The 20,164-nt window shown below is 38.7% G+C and overlaps 1 protein-coding gene across 1 annotated transcript in view; it reads right to left on the minus strand.

The window, feature by feature from the left end:
• Positions 1-20,164, minus strand: part of LOC136862864 (phenoloxidase-activating factor 3) — a 144,256-nt gene that overhangs the window by 34,877 nt on the left and 89,215 nt on the right. Inside the window, exon 4 of the mRNA XM_067139129.2 lies at positions 16,826-17,028. Coding sequence (XP_066995230.2) covers positions 16,826-17,028 — 203 coding nt within the window. The remainder of the gene's footprint in view (positions 1-16,825; positions 17,029-20,164) is intronic.

Here is a 20,164-nt window from a genome sequence, read left to right on the forward strand (position 1 = left end):
GGCTCTATGTGTCTGCCAAAATATTTAGCTTCCCGGGGCAGTGTTCAACTGTCAAATCGAACTGTTGAACGAATAAAGACCAACGGCTGACATTTTTCCTTGCCATGTTAATTTTCATTATAAATGTCAGCGCTTTGTGACCGGTGTGGATTATAATCTGAAAACCGTACACAATTTTCTTCCAATAATGCAAAGCGCGGACGATAGACAACGTCTCTAATTCAGTGATGGTGTACTTCACTTCATGTTTCCGCAATTTCCGGCTCATGGACGCGATATACGTTTTCCTACTTGAGTCACTGTGATCTTCCTGGAGTAGCACGGCTCCTATGCCTATGGTGGAGGCGTCCGTCTGAATAATGATCTTGATGTTGAAATCGGGATATCCTAGTTTACATTATATAATAAGCGCTGTTTTATTTTCGCAAAGGCTCCTTCACTTGACTGGTCCCACTTCCAGCGATTATTCTTTCTAAGGAGACCTTGTAACGGTGCGACGACTGTAGTATATTCCGGAAAATGGTCGGCAAAGAACTGACACATCCCGAGAAATTGCCGAACATGTTTGATCTTCGTAGACTTTGGAAACATCCTAGTCGCCTCAATTTTCAACGGGTTTGGCCGCACACCATCTCCATCTACGAGGTGACCCCAAAACAAGACCTCTTTCTGACAGAAATGCGATTTCGGTAACTTGACCTTAAAGTTATGCTTTCCTAAATCCGTGAGAACCTCACTGATGTTTTCCAGGTGTTCTGAAAGCGTCTCCGTGGCTACAAAGATGTCGTCCACATATGTTATAGTTGCTCCTTTGACTTTCGGACTAAGATTCCTGTCGAGAGCTCGGATAAGTACTGATCCCGCATTTTTAATCCCGAACGCGAGTCTATTAAAAACGTAAGTTTGCTGGTCAAATAAGAACCCGGTCAACAGTTTGGATTTTTCCTCCAACAATATATGGTGAAAGGATGCTGTCAGATCGAAAGTTGAAAAATATTGCATCCTTCTGAATTTCTTCAAGATTTCTTAGATTTCCGGAGCTTGTTCATACTCCGAGACCTATCTCTCATTGATGATCCGTGCGTATAAACAAATGGGCACGGAACCGTCAGGTTTCTTGACCACTACCTGTCGGTTTAAAAATGGCGTCGATGATTTTGTAATTAACCCGCTCTCTTCCATATCTCTAATGGCTTATCTAACTTGCGGATAGAATTTTTCAGCAATTGGATAATTTTTCTCTTGTAAGGAGACCAGTCATTTACATTTAATTCATAGGTAAAATTTTGAATATTTCCCGGTTTTGTGCCGCAAGTATCCCGATGTTTCTCTAAGACCTCGCTTAAGATTTTCTTCTCATTTGGATCAGTAATTGCTTCGTTAACCTTAGCTGCGATGGCCCTTTCACAACTTCCAAATTGTTCTTGCAAAGCTGCGGCAAATAATTTATGATCATCAGGCATCACCTCAACTTCCATTTCCCTTAAGGGGCTCAAGGGTTTCCCTCCCGTAATTTCTTTAATAACCTTGGTGTTGCAGACTTCTCCACCTTCTTCCCTTTCTACCTCTGGATTCATACTGGTATCCTCAACACCTTCCTCGTGCCTAAATCTAACGGAGTTATCTCCCATGTCGATTACAGCGTGGTATTTAGTCATAAAGTTAGCCCCTATGATCAGGTTATACTTTATTTTATTCATGATAATGAAGGAATGTGCGAAAGTAGATTGGCCGATTTCTATATCCAACAAGGCCTGATTTTTGCACACCACGGATTTATCCGGGATAATCCCACGAATTTTGAGGTTAGAAACCGGAATGATAGGAATATTTACATTTGATTGTAATTCGTTTATCAGGGTTTGCGAAACTACTGATACGCTCGCTCCGGCGTCAATGAGTGAGCATACTCTTAAGTGGCTAATCCTAGTGTAAATCACCGGTAAGCGCTTCACTTCTTTATAACTCCGGTGTTCAGGGTCATTGATCAATTCATCGAAAGTCACGATCCATGTATCGACTTCCGCGATGGTCCAATTATCGTTTAAAAATTGACGTTTTTCTTCGCCCCAAGCACTCGTTCTGAATTGAACGTCGGTGCATTCGGGTTCAAATTCCCACCATCATTCCTTGCCTGTTGCAATGGCAAGCTTTCTGCGCCGGCAACTTCCTCTTCACGGCTTCGATTCTGGATGGCATCCTTCCATCTTCTCTTGTTTAATTCAGCGAGGTACTGTTGGGTTTCTTGGTGCCGATCCTCCATATCTCTCCGGGATTCCTCCATGTAAGGCCTCCGGTTATTCTGATTTCTTCCGTGGTATGGCTGAGTCTCGCTCCTTCCTCTTCGATATCCACGGTATTCCCTTTCGCCTCGGAATTTATCATGATTCGTTTGCCGGTTGTTTTCCGCACATCCTCCTCGGCTATTCCGTTGTCGAGATCTCCATCCTTGGTCATACAACCTCTTGGGCTCTGGATCGGTACTCGTTCCCTGACTTCTGGTACTTATGGTCCTGGTTTCCGTCTCCCTTTCGACGTTATTGATTTGTTGCTCTCTATGCCTGGGTTGCCTTTGGTTAGAGTGATACCTGGTCTGATCTAACTAACGCAACAGAGCTTCCGCTTATACTGCCGTACGAATATTCGATGCAATCATCATCCGCTGGACTCAAATGGCAGCTGCTTCCCAATAGCGCTAATAAATTCTGTTTCACTGACCGGATTGTCTAGTTCGCGCATCTTGTGAAATTGTGCCACGAAATACTCTGAATATTTAGTTGGGGGCGATGTTGAATAACGTCTGGAGTACAACTCCAACCTTAGATCTTGCTGTTCCTTGATACTCCAAAATTTCTGCATAAACGCCTGTCGGAATCCCATGAAATCCTCGAATGTGTATAAGAAGGCCCTAAACCACATTGTAGGTGCTCCGTCCAAAAACTTATCTACAGTTCATAATTGCCGCTCCGCCGGAATCTTATTCTCACTAATATAGTTAGTGATCTCGCGGATGAAGCCTTTCGGAGTTGTGTGTCCTAGGGCGTCGAACCTAGGTGGTTTGCCGTCTGACATTTTAATGATGTGGACCACAGATATCGGGAGGGCACTTGATAAGGATGAAGATCCGTCTTCTACCTCAAACTTAAGTCTGGTCTATCAGCTTGTGACATGCCTTCCTTTTTATGAATTCCCTGATTGTCTAGGGTCTCGAATTATCGGTACTGGAGATGGAAGTCCTGAACTGACACTGGCTGTTCTAACCTGGCCTTGACCTGTTCTAGATCTTTTCGAATTTCCTCTAGATCATCGGTGTGACTGTCTGACATCGGCTTGGTCACCGAATTCTGCCCCGTATGAGCCTTAAATTGTTCCCGTATCCTGACTTCTGTATCAGCGATCACCTGGCTTTGTTCTGTCAACCTTTCAGTTTTCCTGAACAATGCTATGTTTGCCTTCTCACACTGTGTGATTCTCCGGCTACGGTCTTCCGAATTCGTCTTTATGTCCTCAATTTCGTTCGTTAAACCGGCTACCAGTACTAGGGTACGCACAGTTTCACCCCGTAACTCGTCAATCCCCTTCTCGTGCCTATCCAGGTTACTTGCAGTCTGGGCGCCTTTACTTTCCATGGGGCTTCGAACGATGTCGTTTTCCTTACGACATTCGCCCCTCACCTCTTCGATGTGTGCCTTCAAGTCCTCGCGGTCGACCGACCTCTGAGATGTAAGCTCCTGTATACTGGCCGTTAGTTTCTCCTTAATTTCGTTACGTTCCATAACGCCTCATCCCTGAACCGATCAACCTTTTCATTGACACTAATGATACTTGAGTTGATATGCCCTTTCAATTCGTCCTTAGCGAAATGACACGCCTCCTGGACTTGGGTCATTTGGTCCCTTAATTCCTGTCCCAGTGATATACTGGCGGCAGGAACCTCGGCTATTTGTTCCGTGAGTTTTATTTTATTAATTTCACACGCGGCCTGTACCATATCGACTTTATTTTCTAGCGATACAATAGCGGCCTGAACTTTCACTTTATTTTCTAGCGCAACACTAGCGGCATGTATTTGTTCCGTCAGTTCCTGTCTATTAGTCTCAATTTTACGCTCTAGCGAAACACTAGCGGCCTGAACCTTGTTCACCATATTCTCTAGCGAAACACTAGCGGCACGAACTGTTGATATTTGTTCGGTAAGTTCATGTTTATTAAGAACCAAAACTCGCATTAAGTCTTCCAACGTGAGAGCTTTCACCTCTTCCTGTCCTTCTAACTGTTCATCTTGGAGATGCTCCCCACTTTCGTCTGACATTATATCAAATGAGAAAAGAGGGCCGATCAGCCTCTCATCCTATCGCACACGATTACGACAATAGTGGGTCTAGGCCCTATCATACGGTTATATCCTCGATAATATTTTCTAAAATTTAAAATTTCCAAACTCAAAACCAAAAGACTATTTTCGCTTTCACATAGCGAATTACTTAGATAAAGTATTTCAATTTTGCATATTAATTGCCCTCACATGGTTATTATGCCTGAAATTCACATCATCAGTCACTCCAGACTATGACAACAACAGCAACAATCGATAATACAACGATGAGAAACTTGAAGCCTCTTGTCTTGAAATAAATTAAATTTAACTTTCACAGTTCCATTATATTTTTATTAATACTTGAATCTGGTGCTCAGTCACATTTTTACCAAATCCAGTATTCCTAATAAATTTTGCCTATATAAAATTCCTGCCCATGGATTGTTACATTTATATGGAGTCTCATTAAATCATAATAAAATTTTAATTTCATAGAAAGAGGGAATTATTAAATTAATGAGCCTTTATAGCAATGAACTACTATTGTATGATTATCAAGTCTAGCCCTGTTCGAAACTAACCTTACTCTAACATGAATTACAACTTGACACATCTAGTGTAATATAAGTCCACTATTTAGCTTAACCGTGATGCGTTCAAAAATTAATTGAATATCCCTATTCGGTTTACATTTAAGAACAACTTGGCCTATCTATGATGCAATCGGGCACTGAGTTGGGCAATCATGATGACGTCGCTAATACAATAAAGTCCCTTTTTCCGTCTTTTTTATGATGCGTCTAAAATAAAGTCACAGGTTGGTCAAGCAGGATGCAATCGGCCCCTTTACGTTGGGCGCCATGATGCACCCGCTCGCCTCCTGAGTCCCAGACTAGCCTTAATCTCAGGGGTGATCAGTTCGTAAAAGATGTTAAAATTTTTTAATCAATAACAATAAAAAATATATATAGGCACACCAAATTAACACAGGGATGAACGGGGCATGCAAATTAAGGTATAGGGGACGGCTCATTCATACATGCCAATTATATACTCCACAATAGAACTGGGAAGTGACAACTTAAATTCCATGGGCATCCTGGACTAACTACAATAAAAAAGATATGAAAACTGTTTCCTATTGAATTGCAATAAGGAGCAATTTATTAACTTAATTCGCACTGCAAGTGATGACGATTATTACACTTAGAAATTTCCAACCCGAAAAAGATACATAAATTTGGATTCACCTCACTACTCTGGTAGTGTGAAATATTTGGTGAATTAGCCCCATTGGTCACTGGGAATCGAATCCACGTCCGTATGAGTGGGCGTTTCACCGCTGGAGATCTTCTTTCGGAGACGTGGGCATGAGAGTAACTATTTATTGTCATCTCCACGTTCCTTTGGATATGAGTCACTACCGGTATGTACATTCTAGTAGGCCGGATTCCCACTGAGGAAATGTTATCGTATCTAAAACGGAATCTAATTGTACGGACAAAATCTAGCCTAATATAACCAGAATTACGAACATGCCAGAGGTAGCTCGTCAACTCAAATCTTATCTCAATATTTGCATTTGTCAATAGGACAAGACGTACGGAAAGGTTCCTATTTATACTTGCATAATTAAGACATGTGCCGTCCGTGGGTTCTTTCACACATACCGCCAACTATCACCCATGTGGAAAACTAACATCTGGTTCCGACCACTTCGACACATGACGACTGTCCCTATCATATCTTCCTATGATTATGAAATAATTATCATTACCATTATTAATCTGATATTATCATATCTTGTGATTACCATTAATTATTTTATTATTATAATTTATTTCAATTATCATCCTATATTTGATTATTATCATTTATGATTCGGGATGATTATATGCTAACCTTTGCCGACGTTTCAAACGAAGTGTCTTGTTTCCTCGTAATAAATCCGCACGAATTAATGATCAGTTTCACAAAAAATTATTATTATTATTATTATTATTATTATTATTATTATTATTATTATTATTATTATTATATTCGTAACACTGAATCATCGTCCATTAAATATTTTAATTTCTTTTCAACATTATTATTATTCTCAAAATAATATTGCAAGTTCTTCTTCTTCTTCTGCATCTTCAACTTTTGATTATTATTATTATTGTTGTTGTTGTTATTATTATTATTATTATCACGTATCATTATTTTCATCAGAGGAGATTATCATTATCGTATCACTTATTCATCATTGAGTTAATATTTTAAAACTATTTCACCATAATTATTCTCAAAATATTCTAACAATTTCTAACTACTATTCCTCTTCGAATTATTATTATTATTATTATGGTAACTTAATTTCACATGTTACACTACCGTTAAAAGGGCTTTATGGTTAATGCATAAGCTTTTACAATTTCGGTATACTTGGGCACTAAGCAATCAATTAAGACAAGGCTTACTTGGATTATTATTAGTATTAAACTGAAAGTTTTATATTTTCATTTCCAGTCTTTAGAATTTAGTCACATATGTTGAGTCCCATTATGAACCACCAAAATCCGACTTACATCTGTAGGGACACCACGGTATTCGGAACCGCAAGCTTCATTTTCGTACTGCCGTCAATTTTAGGGGGACCCCATGTCCTCCCAAGACACATCTCAAATCTCATGGCACAAGGCGTCTGGACAATTACATCCAATGCCTGCGATTGCTAAATTATTCCTTCCTTTTCATTCGAAAACCATTTTTTCCACTGGAAATCTTCAAACATTTAATTCAATAATTAATACTCGGTGCGTGGATTCTGCCACTCATAACACAGAAATCGGCATATTATATCGTCTTAGGCCTCGAGATTTATCTATTACATCATCAAAAGAGTACGGCTCAATTCCCACACGACTTCCTACAAATAATGGGCTCAAACCACTCTGGGCTTTCAACATATCGTGACCATCCTCTGCACGTGCCTCTATCGCTTTAAACAAAATTATATGATCATTAGAATGTCCAAAAATATTAAATCAACAATTTACGTAAAATAAAATTTATTGCGCGAATTAACGTCTTTCACGCAACATGTTATCTCTATATTGATTATTACTTTCACCAGCGAAGTCTCACAGCATTATTATTATTATTATTATTATTATTATTATTATTATTATTATTATTATTATTATTATTCACTTTAACTTGCTCACTCAGAAAGCATGATTATTATTATTATTATTATTATTATTATTATTATTATTATTATTATTATTATTATTATTATTTCCCATGACCTTCCGTACGTAAACACAAATTTTACACACCCCGGCACTTTCATAATCTGGCTGTCTGGTAATAATAATTTCGTGTGGCTTTTTCTAGCCGGGTGCAGCCCTTGTAAGGCAAACCCTCCGGTGAGGGTGGGCGGCATCTGCCATGTGTAGGTAACTGCGTGTTATTGTGGTGGAGGATAGTGTTATGTGTGATGTGTGAGTTGCAGGGATGTTGGGGACAGCACAAACACCCAGCCCCCGGGCCAATGGAATTAACCAATGAAGGTTAAAATCCCCGACCCGGCCGGGAATCGAACCCGGGACACTCTGAATCGAAGGCCAGTACGCTGACCGTTCAGCCAACGAGTCGGACGGCTGTCTGGTAACAAATATGCCTAACTAAGGTACAAAAATCACTGCAGTGATTGAGAAATCAAATTAAACTGGGTTAGCATAAAAGAAAAATCTGATAAAGGAAACGAAATTCAATCAAATTATTCACAAATAGCATGCATTAATTGAAAGGTATATCCCATATTTACATTATAAACAACAAATAAATACTCAGTTCATTAGTCTAACCCATAATTACGTTAATGTAAATTAGTTCGTCCGTCTATCTTTAATAAATCATGGATTCGGGAAGCGATCCATGTTTTAAGTTAAATAACCATGATTAATTTACACTGAGTTCCGTTTTATCGCGTTAACATCCCCAAATATATCAAATTTGTGTACTCATTCTTGTGTAGAATTCCATTGTCTCGTGGCGAATGAGAAGCCTCATGGTCCCATGTTGGTTTACTCGTGCATCATGTCGCACTTTATAATATTAACTAGCTGATGTACCCGTGCTTCGCTACGGGATTCTCTGAAAGAGTGACTTGGTGGTTTTCCTAACTGAATTCAACATAGGTCATTAAAAAACTTCAGTAGGAATGTAGCGATTGAAAGCAATGTTATCATATCAAATTAAAAACCGCACACTTTCTCACTTTCAACGAACAGTAGTGGAATAACCTGGTCGCAGAATGCCGCGAACACTCCTATGTCATTATTCCGTTAAATATGCACACTATTCATTCCAATCAGTGCCTCGGAGTAAGGATTGAATAGCTCGAATGCTATGATGAACCAGTGTGTTACGTACCAGTAATATCAGAAAATATATGAACCAGAGGAATGGCATGCTCCCCAGCTACTTCCCGCCAATATATCGGCAGGCTGTTACACTCGGTACGACCAGGCGAGTTGGCCTTGTGGTTAGAGGCGCATAGCTGTGAGCTTGCATCCGAGAGATAGTGGATTCGAACCATACTGCCGGCATCCCTGATGATGGTATTCCGTGGTTTCCCATTTTCACACAAGTCACACCAGACTGCACCTTAATTACAGCCTAGGCCGCTTCCTTCACACCCCTATTCCTTTCCTATCCCATCGTCGCCATATGAGCTACCTGTGTCGGTGCGACGTAAAGAAAATTTTATAAAACATCGGTACGCTGCAGTAATCCTATCTATCGGGGATGAGTGGAAACAGAAGGCAAAATCACATCACAACAAACAATGGTCAATGTAATGTTAGTGTTGATGTAGTTTATGAGCTTTCTATATTGCAGGCGTTCACATTAGTTTTCTTTCGACTCTGTGATATTAGGGTGTCTTATAAAATTATTTATATCGTAGACTGTAGTTCCTTATTCTCAGACTGTACCGGTACATGCCTATTTTCACTAAATTCTGTTTACCCATTTTCTCGTGACTCGGCGCTGATATGGACTTAGTAACAAAAATCCAACTTTATGAATATATCTGTGATTATATGCGGTACGGTAACAATGTATAAGACATAAGTGATCGGAAATTAAATAACTTCTTACATAACTACTACTAACTTACGACATAACTAATGTTATGTTGGTTATGTAGTATTTATCGATACGACCACTAATAACATAAATAACTTATTTGAGGATTACATTTCAGGCCTTCCCCTAAACTACCATCACACTCAGCGTGAATAAAACAATTTATAGCCTAGATTGTAATGGTTCATCACCCGACTTTACATACCGATTTTCATTAAATTCTCTTCAGCCGTTTTCTCGGGATGCGTGTACATACAGACAGCGAGACAGAAATTACGGAAAAGTAAAACAATGCATTTCCTTGTTACTGTGGACATGACAGAAACAGGAATACCACTCTTTTCAAATTCTGAGCAATGTACAGACAAAACTCTTACCGTCTTACTAATAAACGGTGTATAACTTTTATACAAGGTTTATACACCGTTTATGTGAAATTCGTTACTAATAAACCGTGTATAAGCCTCCTGTGTATACATCTGTTATAGTTATTCATTGAATTGCTTATACAGACCAGGACCCCTGTATAAGCGTTGTATAGCAGCGAGTAGCGAACAAAGAAACGAGTGAGCAGTTTATTTTCGTGGTATTTATTGTCTACAGTAGGCCTAATATAATCTAGGTGAAATATTCGACTTATCCATTTAACATTGAAAGAATGGACGATAACGTTGATGATCTTCACGATATCTTATACATAGAAGACATACATCATTCAGAGGTTATGGACGCTAGACATCTTCGTAAAGTAAAACACTTTAAAGAGACGGAATGGCAATGAATAACTAAAAATAAATTATGGTTGAGCGTAATTTTGTGTAATAATGTGCTGCTGCTTAATAGACTTTTGATATTGCGAGTTTATTATACATTATCTGCCCCTACAAAGATCTTTCTCAAATTTGAGTACCTATAAAATGGGACATATTCCTCGAGATAAAAAATGGCATAACTTGAAAACCATACGTAATATGATTTCCATACTTTGTAGTTGAATACGCAGAAATATGATGTATAAATGCCTAATAGAAACTTTTTTGATCAAACCTTTCGTTTAGCTACAAAACAGGCTTTCCTTTCTCCTGAAAAGGAAGGATTTTGGAATGTGTAGGCCTACCCTTTTCAACTCGCCGATTCAATTACAATTGCATGCGTTTTCCGTACTATGCCAGTTAGGAGCTATTGATCTTTTCTTAAGCCTTTCCATTTCTTTTTGTTTTTTGTTTTTTTTTGTTTTTTGGCGTTCATTACACAAGCAAGCTGAAGAAATGTTGATGCCAGTATAAGCCAATTTCCAGCCGTCTCACTTAGTGTTGCCACTGCCTTTTCGATATGCCGTGCTACTGTGCGACTTTCCGGAAAGTTTTGCTTGTAGATAACCAAAAGAAGCGATCGTAAAGGCGGTGAACGTGCGAAATACGTCAGTGATCTGCAGGAAGAGATTCCTACGCCTTGGAACGAGTGTATACGTGCTGTATAGTAATACAATGCGTATACCTCGTTAATTAGTAAGAAAAATGTAAAACGCTTATACAGGGTTTATTCACTGTTTAACTAAACAAGAGTTAAACAACTGTATAAGGACTTTTTATTAGTAAGACGGTTATTTTATATATATATTACATTTCAGGCCTTCCTCTAAACTACCATTTTACTCAGTATGAATAAAAGTATTGATGGCCTAGATTATAGCGACTTATTCGCCGAATTTGCATACCTATTTTCGTGAAGTTACGGCCACTAATATAATGAATATTTGAGAATTAAAACTTAGGCCTTCCTTTAAACTACCATTTTGCTCAGCGTGAATACAATTATTTATGGCCTAGATTATATCGACTTATTGTCCTGACTTTGCATACCGATTTTCATTAAGATACGACCACTAATAACAAATATTTGAGAATTAAATTTCAGGCCTTCCCCTAAACTACCATTTCACTCAGCGTGAATGAAATAATTTGTAGCCTAGATTGTAGTGGTTCATCACCCGACTTTACATTCCGATTTTCATTCAGTTCTCTTCAGCCGTTATCTCGTGATCCATGTACACACATACAGTGATTTAGTTGGAACAAAATATTTACAGGAACTCACCTTCTTAATTCAGCAATTTCCAAATGGACTCGTATTGGGTGTCAAAATCAGCGGTCTCATGTTTCCGACAACTTGTTTCATCAGCTGAACGTCTCCCCTTTCGTAGCCATGACATGACATATGTTTGTGGGTGAAATATATGCACAGGAGGTCCAACGCTGCTTATGAAAATAAGTCCGCTTGATCTTGCAACCAGCAGCCTATTTCTCTTTTCGGTGTAGATCTCATTCATGGTACTGAAAACTCTTTCAGCTTCTGCTGAAGAGATGTGAATGGTCTGTACAATCTTGATTAAAGGCATCAGCTCCACTGGAATTTCCTTGGTATCGACATAATTTCTAAAAGCATTAATGTACCTTGACGTGGTGGGGAGGCTTGCGTGCCACAGTGATCCTAAGAGCGATGCCGGCGGGAGCTTCGGCTCCTGGCAGAGCCACCCTTGCCGGTAAGGTCGAGGGTGAGGGGCCAGACTAAATGACAGACCTTCAGCTGTAGGTCCTGAAGGAAGAAAATCTTTTGTCTCGAGGAGTAGGGAATGAGAACACCATCAGTCCTGAAGTCGCAGCATTTCAGGGGCAGAGGCCAAAAGAGGCCAGCCACCTCACTGCCCTATAGGCACTGTGGGCCCATATCTCACATGCCCGGAATTACTTCCATGGACAGTCAAAACGAGAAACCTTTGAATCACTGGTAACTTTTGTCAGTCTCTGCTGACTAGAGCTGTTACCAAGATGAGATGATGAGGACACATTTTCCATAAGCCTGTTATTTAAATTGTTCACAAGACTTCTGAAGAACTGCTTTCTGTCAATTTTTACGACTTTTTTAGAATCATGTAATCCTATGTTTCTAAACTTTTTCTTTTCTGTCGCTTTAAGAACGGTCCTGTAGTATTCTCCAGAAGCTGAGTTACACATAGATTCAAACACTTTTATAGTGCGCTTGATTGCACTTTGAGCCTATGTCAGACTTGTCTCTCTTTTCTGCAACTCTAATGACAAATCAGCTTACTCAATAAGAGCATCATACATACATATAATCGCAATATTTTCCAGAAATTATACGCATGTTAACATATTTTCTAGACCTTGGAATTTTGCCCTTTATTTGGAGTCTCTCCGGTGGTCATTTTTGACCTCACTAAAATGTTTTACCAGTGCACTATAGTTTTCCCAGACAGCTTTTACAGTTCTCTGGCTTGATGCTACCCATATTATTGTAAATATTTTCCCAATCTTATTAACTCTTTGTTCCAGTGAAGCAGCACAAATGTTGAGTTCCCTTTGATTTTTGGGAGATATGCTGTATAAAGAATACACTTTGTCAAAGAAAGAATGGAAATGGTTAACACCTGTAGCTTCATTTCTTGTATCAGAAACGGCCAATTCCAAGCGATGGTTTAAACAGTGCCAGGTTACTAAATTACTATATCTGGAAATAACTTTAAAAATTGTGCTCCAACTCCATTTTTTCTACCTAACATTACGGAGGTCACATCACATGCTAGACCAACTAAATGTTCTGCCAGAAAGTTTTCATTCATCCCATATGAAGAAAGATTCTTCAATATCTGTCCAGTAATAACATCTGCTGTAGCTGATTCAAGTCCTATCAAGTCCCAGAAAGAGGAAACAACTTCAGAATTATCTGAAAGAGCACATCTCAAACATAATACTAAAACAGATTTTGCACTAACTGTTATTGATTCGTCAATCATAATACTGAATCTCCTCTGATTTTCTGTTATATATTTTGCTATTTTATTTCTCATTTCCTGTGAAATGTGTTCAATAAGATTAGTACAACTAAAATTTTATGAAGAACTCGTCCCATATCTAAACCATTTATTTGTTGAAGTTCAACATAAGCCTGTAGGTCTACGAAGGGTCTATTTCGTTTCGCAATTGAGTATGCTGTTCGAAATACTCGAACGGTGGTTTCTAGGTGTTTGACATTCATAATGTCCAAGCAACTTTCAAATATCTTTTTTTTAGATTCTGATTTTTGTAACATAGTTTTCTTGTGAGATTCTGAATTTTTGTGCTCAAATATTTTTTTCCGAAGGCTTGTTTGTTGTTGATTAATATTATTTCCGTTGGGATGAACCTTGCATTCTACCCATACTTTCATTAGCTTAAGTCCTGCCCCTTTAGATATTCCTAATACTAATTTACTTTCCTCTTTACATATATTGCAGGCTATTTTTTTATTTTCTGCAAATAACCACTTGTTCTCTGACAAAAAATAACGGTACTGAGACTCGTTCCAACAGTCTGGAATATCTTGTTTTCGGTAGCTGAGTCCTTGAATTTCAAAGTCGACGGTAGAAGGTGTAGAACCATAACCTAGGTTCTCCCTTGAATCTGCATCACATGCTTCAGCAACATTTAACCGAGGCTCTGTCTTTATACTCACGTCGTTAATGAAACTAATATTTTCGGAACTCCATTCCGTTTCGTTTTTACTTGAGCCATCACACACCTTTTTAGTATTCTTTGAGTCTTCATCTTCCTCCCCAGCACGTTTTTTGAACGCAGCCACTTCAGTAAACACATGGTCACACTCACAACCCACTTCCACAGCCACTGGAAAACTTGGAAGGTACTACGGGACTACTGATGTTCATTAACTGCAGAGAGATTCCATAATATCTGCTTCACGGCAACACATTGAGCAAAACATAAAATAAAACTTGGATTCGCACAAACATAACGAGTGGAAGAAATTTAATGTGCTCACTTCCCGCTCTCCGAATCCAATAACAGTGTAGACAACCTTAGAGAACCAGAAAACCGCCCAGGAGTGTAAATGCGACCTATCTTATGAACATAAAACCGTAAGGTTCGATATTAGTCCACTAGAGTATACCCATACGTTTCAGCGCTATTTATAGATTATAAGATTTTCTTTCTGAATATAAAAATGTTACGTCATTCCAAAGCGGGAAAAAGTTTTCCGGAACGGCGTTCCGGCCCCTTCCGGTCCAACTAAACCACTGCACACATACATACATACATACATACATACATACATACATACATACATACATACATACATACATACATACATACAGACAGACAGACAGACAGAATTTACGGAAGTAAAAAGTGCATTTCCTTGTTACTGTGAACATGACCGATACACAAATACCATTCTTTTTAAATTCCTAGCAATGTACAGATAAAACTCTTATTTTATACATATAGATATAAAGAAACACTCTTGGACAATTACCCATTATTAACACCTTACTAATGAATTTACAACGATTGATACAACAGAAAACACTTATAGATGCCTAACAACATATTACACTTTCACAGTTATATTCTTCACTTAAGCCCGAACCACAAGTCGCGACACTTTACGACGATGTGTCGTTTTATTCGACCCGGCGCGTATCGCGTTAGTCAACCGGCACTTCCTGACGTATTTCTAGGCCGTCGAGTGATCGCCTTGCTCCTACAGTTCCCTGCTACAGATAATTGTTTCACCGTCTATCTTGAAATTATTACTTTAGGCTTCACACTCTGCCTTCAAAAAGTACTATCAGCGTTCCGCTAATCGTTAAATTTCAATCACATGAAACTTTTATAAATGTATTAACTTCAGCATACAGTTTTACTGATTATTTTCACTCGGTATTATGAATAATCTCACTGTTCGTCTTTACTCTCATAGCGACTCACGTATTTTCAACTCTAACTGACTTACTAATGCGTCCCGAGGTATTGACTTACAGAGTCAACGTGTCAGAGTAACAAACTATTTCATACGACTCATCATTTGAGGTTCAACTCCTTGTTATTTACGGACGATATTGCTTCCCGCCTGGGTCATCCGAGGTCATACCAGAGGGAGGGGTGTTGGTTATCCTAAATCGGCACTTGCATGTGGATTTGGATCTCTGAATTTATCCCACTTAATAAACTGGCGATACACATTCAGGTGTCGTATTCTGATCTCATATCGTTCGGCGATCACGAAGATATTACTTGAGTTCTGTCTTCCGCTTTTTCGCGCGCTAACTCGGCGTCTATGCTGGTGTGATCTTCCTGACCAATAGCAATACAGCGTGGGTCTTTTCCTAGAATTCTATATTTTAATTCATCAAACTTACAATTAATCTACCTGGGGATGATATCTAAGAAGTCCCAACTGTTCAATTCGGTGGTTGGAATATTTTAATTATTATTATTATAACTGGAGATAACTGGAGTTCATATTGACTTTTGTCATGTTGGCGCATCTGCGAGTCCTTTACAAATTTTGTCATTGGCTAACACTGCAGCGGTTCGTTTAAATATCTCCCTCTGACAACTTAACAACAATATTACTGGATGCATGGGAAAATCTATTGCGACATTTTTCCGTATTCGTGACGCACGGACTGCGCCCTTGTTCAAGAAGAAATGCTCCCTCATTTCCTCGTGGCAATCAGGACTGTTGTTCTAAATTCTCGATTTAATCCTCTTAGCTTTTGACAAGGAAATATATCACCCATTATGACAGGCTTAACTCTTGGCGACAGATTGTCTCGAGCACGTCTGACAATGTTGAAATATTTCGGTCTACATCAGACTGACAATGTGTATATTTCAATACTCTCATATGCCTTAATTTATCAAATTAAGATACCTATGGGCCATTTCATCCGGGTACAATACCAACATAGACTTGTTTTATGCTAAAAATGGGATAGGTTTGTGTTGTTGCAGGGCAGATGATATTAGTATAATTGTAATTAATCAATTGCTTGAGAGGTTCAGTTCCAAATAAGAGCTTTTTTGCGCTAAGTAAATCCACTAACATTAGAAAGACTTCATGTAATTATATATCCTCTTCCACACTTTGTAATAAATTCTTCTTCTTCTGAATCAACTCTTACATAAAACTTCAATGTTCTTTTACATTTCCAGTGGCATTCTAACTGTATCTTGATAGCATAGCTAGCTTCCCACTATTGTAGTCGATTTAAGCTTACTTGCTTTCAGTAATAACCAGTTGAACTGAATGTTTTCAATTATTTTTTTCATTATAAAGTGCACAGATTAAATACATTGATTTCCTGATGAATATGGAATAAATAACTATCAGATACTGATAACTTTAAACTGAAATGCAAGAGAAATATGTTTTATATCCTTTCTTTTATAGATATTTAAGTAAATAGGAAATAACATGATGTGGTGAAATTCTCCTTATTATTCACTAGATTAGATGTACAGTATTAAATATAAAACAGCAAAGTTCTAACATTGTACCTACCTGTTGTAGGAGCATCACGATTGAGGCGTATGAGACCGATGTCATTTTTGCCCTCAGGATCTCCACGGTATTGAGGATGCATTATTTGCCTTTCAATTCCAAAATCTTGAGGAGGATCTGCACATTTACTATCTCCTGAGTCTGCATTTTCCACACAGTCTTCATCTTTGCTTGTGTCTAATTCCCCGAGCCTTACATTTACTCTGAAAGAAATCCGACTTTATGTCACATATAGATTTTACCATATTCTTTTTATAATTGGACATTGAAATATTAACATTTAAAATGTGTATAGAAAATGACAATATATCAATTTCAAAACATCTCTTTTTAACTGAAAACGCTGATGACTTCTACTTGTGAGTTGGAGAAACAAACTTATACGTGGTATAACTACCGATACACATTCCATGTTAAAAGAAAAACATTTATAAAAATATTTTTTTGAAATGTGGTCTGGTATTTGACTTTGTTGGCAAATATGTGTCGTTCTAATTTTAATACTGCCTAGGTCTACATCCAACAATCAGTGACTTTACAAAGTCTGTGGTCTCCTGAACGGTACTCTATCCTCTGGTAGCCAGGCCGAGTAGCTTCGACAGTAGGCCTACAGCCTGAGCTCAAGTCTGCAGGTTCAATCCAGGCTCAGCCCCGTGGTATGTAACCTGGTACAGCGCGAGAGGTTACAAGGAACGGAAGCGGGTTCATGGTAAGATTTTCCCTCACCCATGAAGTAAATGAAGAAAATCATCTTTTTGATATAATTGGTTCATTTAAGTTTTCTGTATTTATTTTCATAAGACTCATTGTACCTAGCTTTACAATCTTTATTTACAAATGTAGAGTATTCTACCTTGTTTAATCAGTATTACGGAGATCTCTTTGATGTTTGATTCTTTTACACATTTCTGCCACTTTAAGATAGATATAATGCACAATTTGTGTAATAGTGTGTTTAGGGAAAATATAAATGTAATGCTTCCATTGCCAAATTTACATTTCGTGCTTGTCCTCTGGCAACCGGTAGATATCTCACGAGATTCCATTGCCCATTTTTATATGTAGTGTTTTTGCAGTGTAGATCCCATATGGCAACTACATCTTTCCCTGTGTATATGAGTCTGTTTCATACCACTTGCTCAGAAATTTAAACAACAGGTTTCGTTTCAATTTCCGAACACTCACTTTCGCTATTTTGTTCCATTCGTTCAACATTATCCAGCACGTATCAATTAAGTATCAAGTATCTGAATCTCCACCAACTTCTTCCTTAATGTTCATCTCCTTTCCCACTTCATCTATCCAATGTAACAATTTCCGTGCAGTGTCACCCATAGTTCAATATATTCACATATAGTCAATATATGAGGCATCTAGTTCCAAAACGGCTGAACTCCAACGCAAGAGTTTCAAAGTGGACAGGTCCGGTTTCGAAATCGGACAAGTTCAAACTATTTTCCAATAAATGATCATCTAATTTAACTAAAAGATCACACATTAGTGTTATAAAATATTATATGCCATTTGCCTTTAAAATATTTTTTCACGTTTTCTCAAAAGCTGGAAAGATGAACATGTCCAGTTTTGGAACTAGACGCCTTATATATACAGTATTCAACAATGCCACATACAAACGTATCAAGGCGCAAGGTGAGGCAAAATCTCACACAACTGGAATTATTACAACAATGCACCGCAAACGAAAACAACGGATCTTCACCAACAAGCAACAGTTGCAGCATGGTGCGGAATATAATGAACTTAGAATGCCCAGAAGGATAGACACGTGCGCAAAACCATTACGCAGTGGAACAACGAATTCAAGGAATGAGGGATTCCCTCGCCACACGCCGATGCGAGGTTAAAGGTGCTCAAATGTGCTATTCTCGATCTTCAGATTTCTTTGAACGTAAGAAAGTTCATGGAGGACAAAGATCCTCCTGGCTGTTAGGTACTTGGTTAGCACAGTCACGTAGTTCTTCAGTTGTGGACCTCAAACCAGCCCTCAGATCCAATTCGAAATTCCTCACCTGGCCGAGGTAACACTCAGGCTCGCTACCCACTAGACCGTGGGGCCGGATCTAATCATGAACACTAGCGACAGATATTATCTACAAATGAGTTTCCTTCTATTATGTCATGTTGAGTACAAACAGTAACCCCACTGTCAGTAGTCGTGGAGATGGTTCGGTTTCACACCTGGCTGCACCTTAATTAAGGCCACGGCCACTTCCTTCCGACTCTTAACCCATTCCTAACCCATCGTCGCCATAATACCTATCTGTCGGTTCGACGTAAAGCCAAAAACAAATACAGTATGTATATTCTTCACGGAGAAGAGATGTTAAGTATAGAGTAAAAGTCGCCAGCTGGGCATAAATAGGATCCGAACCCTAAGCCTTTGCGACTGATAATTTACCAATTGAGCTGTAGTGGCCCTGGCATTTCTGTTTTCTGCCATTGATATGAGAAGTGACAGTACTACCAGCACAACTATCGAGTGTGAAGTCACTCAATCTGAGATATTTCCAATTATTATTATTATTATTATTATTATTATTATTATTATTATTATTATTATTTCTTAATTTCTTAATCGGTTTATCCTTTTCCCTCGGACTCAGGGAGGGATCCCATCTTAACCGCCTCATGGGCAGTGTCGTGGAGCATGAGAGTTTGGGTCGTAGGATACAACTGGGGAGGAGGACCAGTACCCAGCACAGGTTGACTCACCTGCTATGCTGAGCAGGGGCTTTGTGAGGGCTGGGAATATCGAAAGGGACAGACAAGGACGAGAGAAGGAAGCAGCCGTGGCCTTAATTTTGGTACCATCCCAGCATTTACCCGGAAGAGAAGTTGGAAACCACTTCCAGAATGACGGAGGGGGGAATAGACACCCCCCTCTGCTCAGTTGACCTCCCGAGGCTGAGAAGACCCCGTTCCAGCCCACGTACCACTTTTCAAATCTCGTGGCAGAGCCGGGAATTGAACCCGGGCTTCCCAGGGTGGCAGCTAATCACACTAACTACTACACCACAGAGACGATTATTATCATTATTATTGTTATATTATTATTATTATTATTATTATTATTATTATTATTATTATTATTATTATTATTATTATTATTATTATCCGTTTTCCTTCACACAATTAAGAATATAATTATGCTATTAATTAGTTTGTTCTACGCAAGAGGCTATTACTGTCACAATTTTGTCAGTAATTAAGATATAAATCAACAATGTCATCTATCACTGTAAAAACTAAAAAAATGAAGAACTGAGGTACTCAGAGAAGGGTTGATGATGGCTCTCACTCTTCTGTTTTAGAAGTTTA

The sequence above is a fragment of the Anabrus simplex genome, chromosome 2 (genome assembly GCF_040414725.1).
Source record: "Anabrus simplex isolate iqAnaSimp1 chromosome 2, ASM4041472v1, whole genome shotgun sequence".
Classification (NCBI taxonomy): Eukaryota; Metazoa; Arthropoda; class Insecta; order Orthoptera; family Tettigoniidae; genus Anabrus; species Anabrus simplex.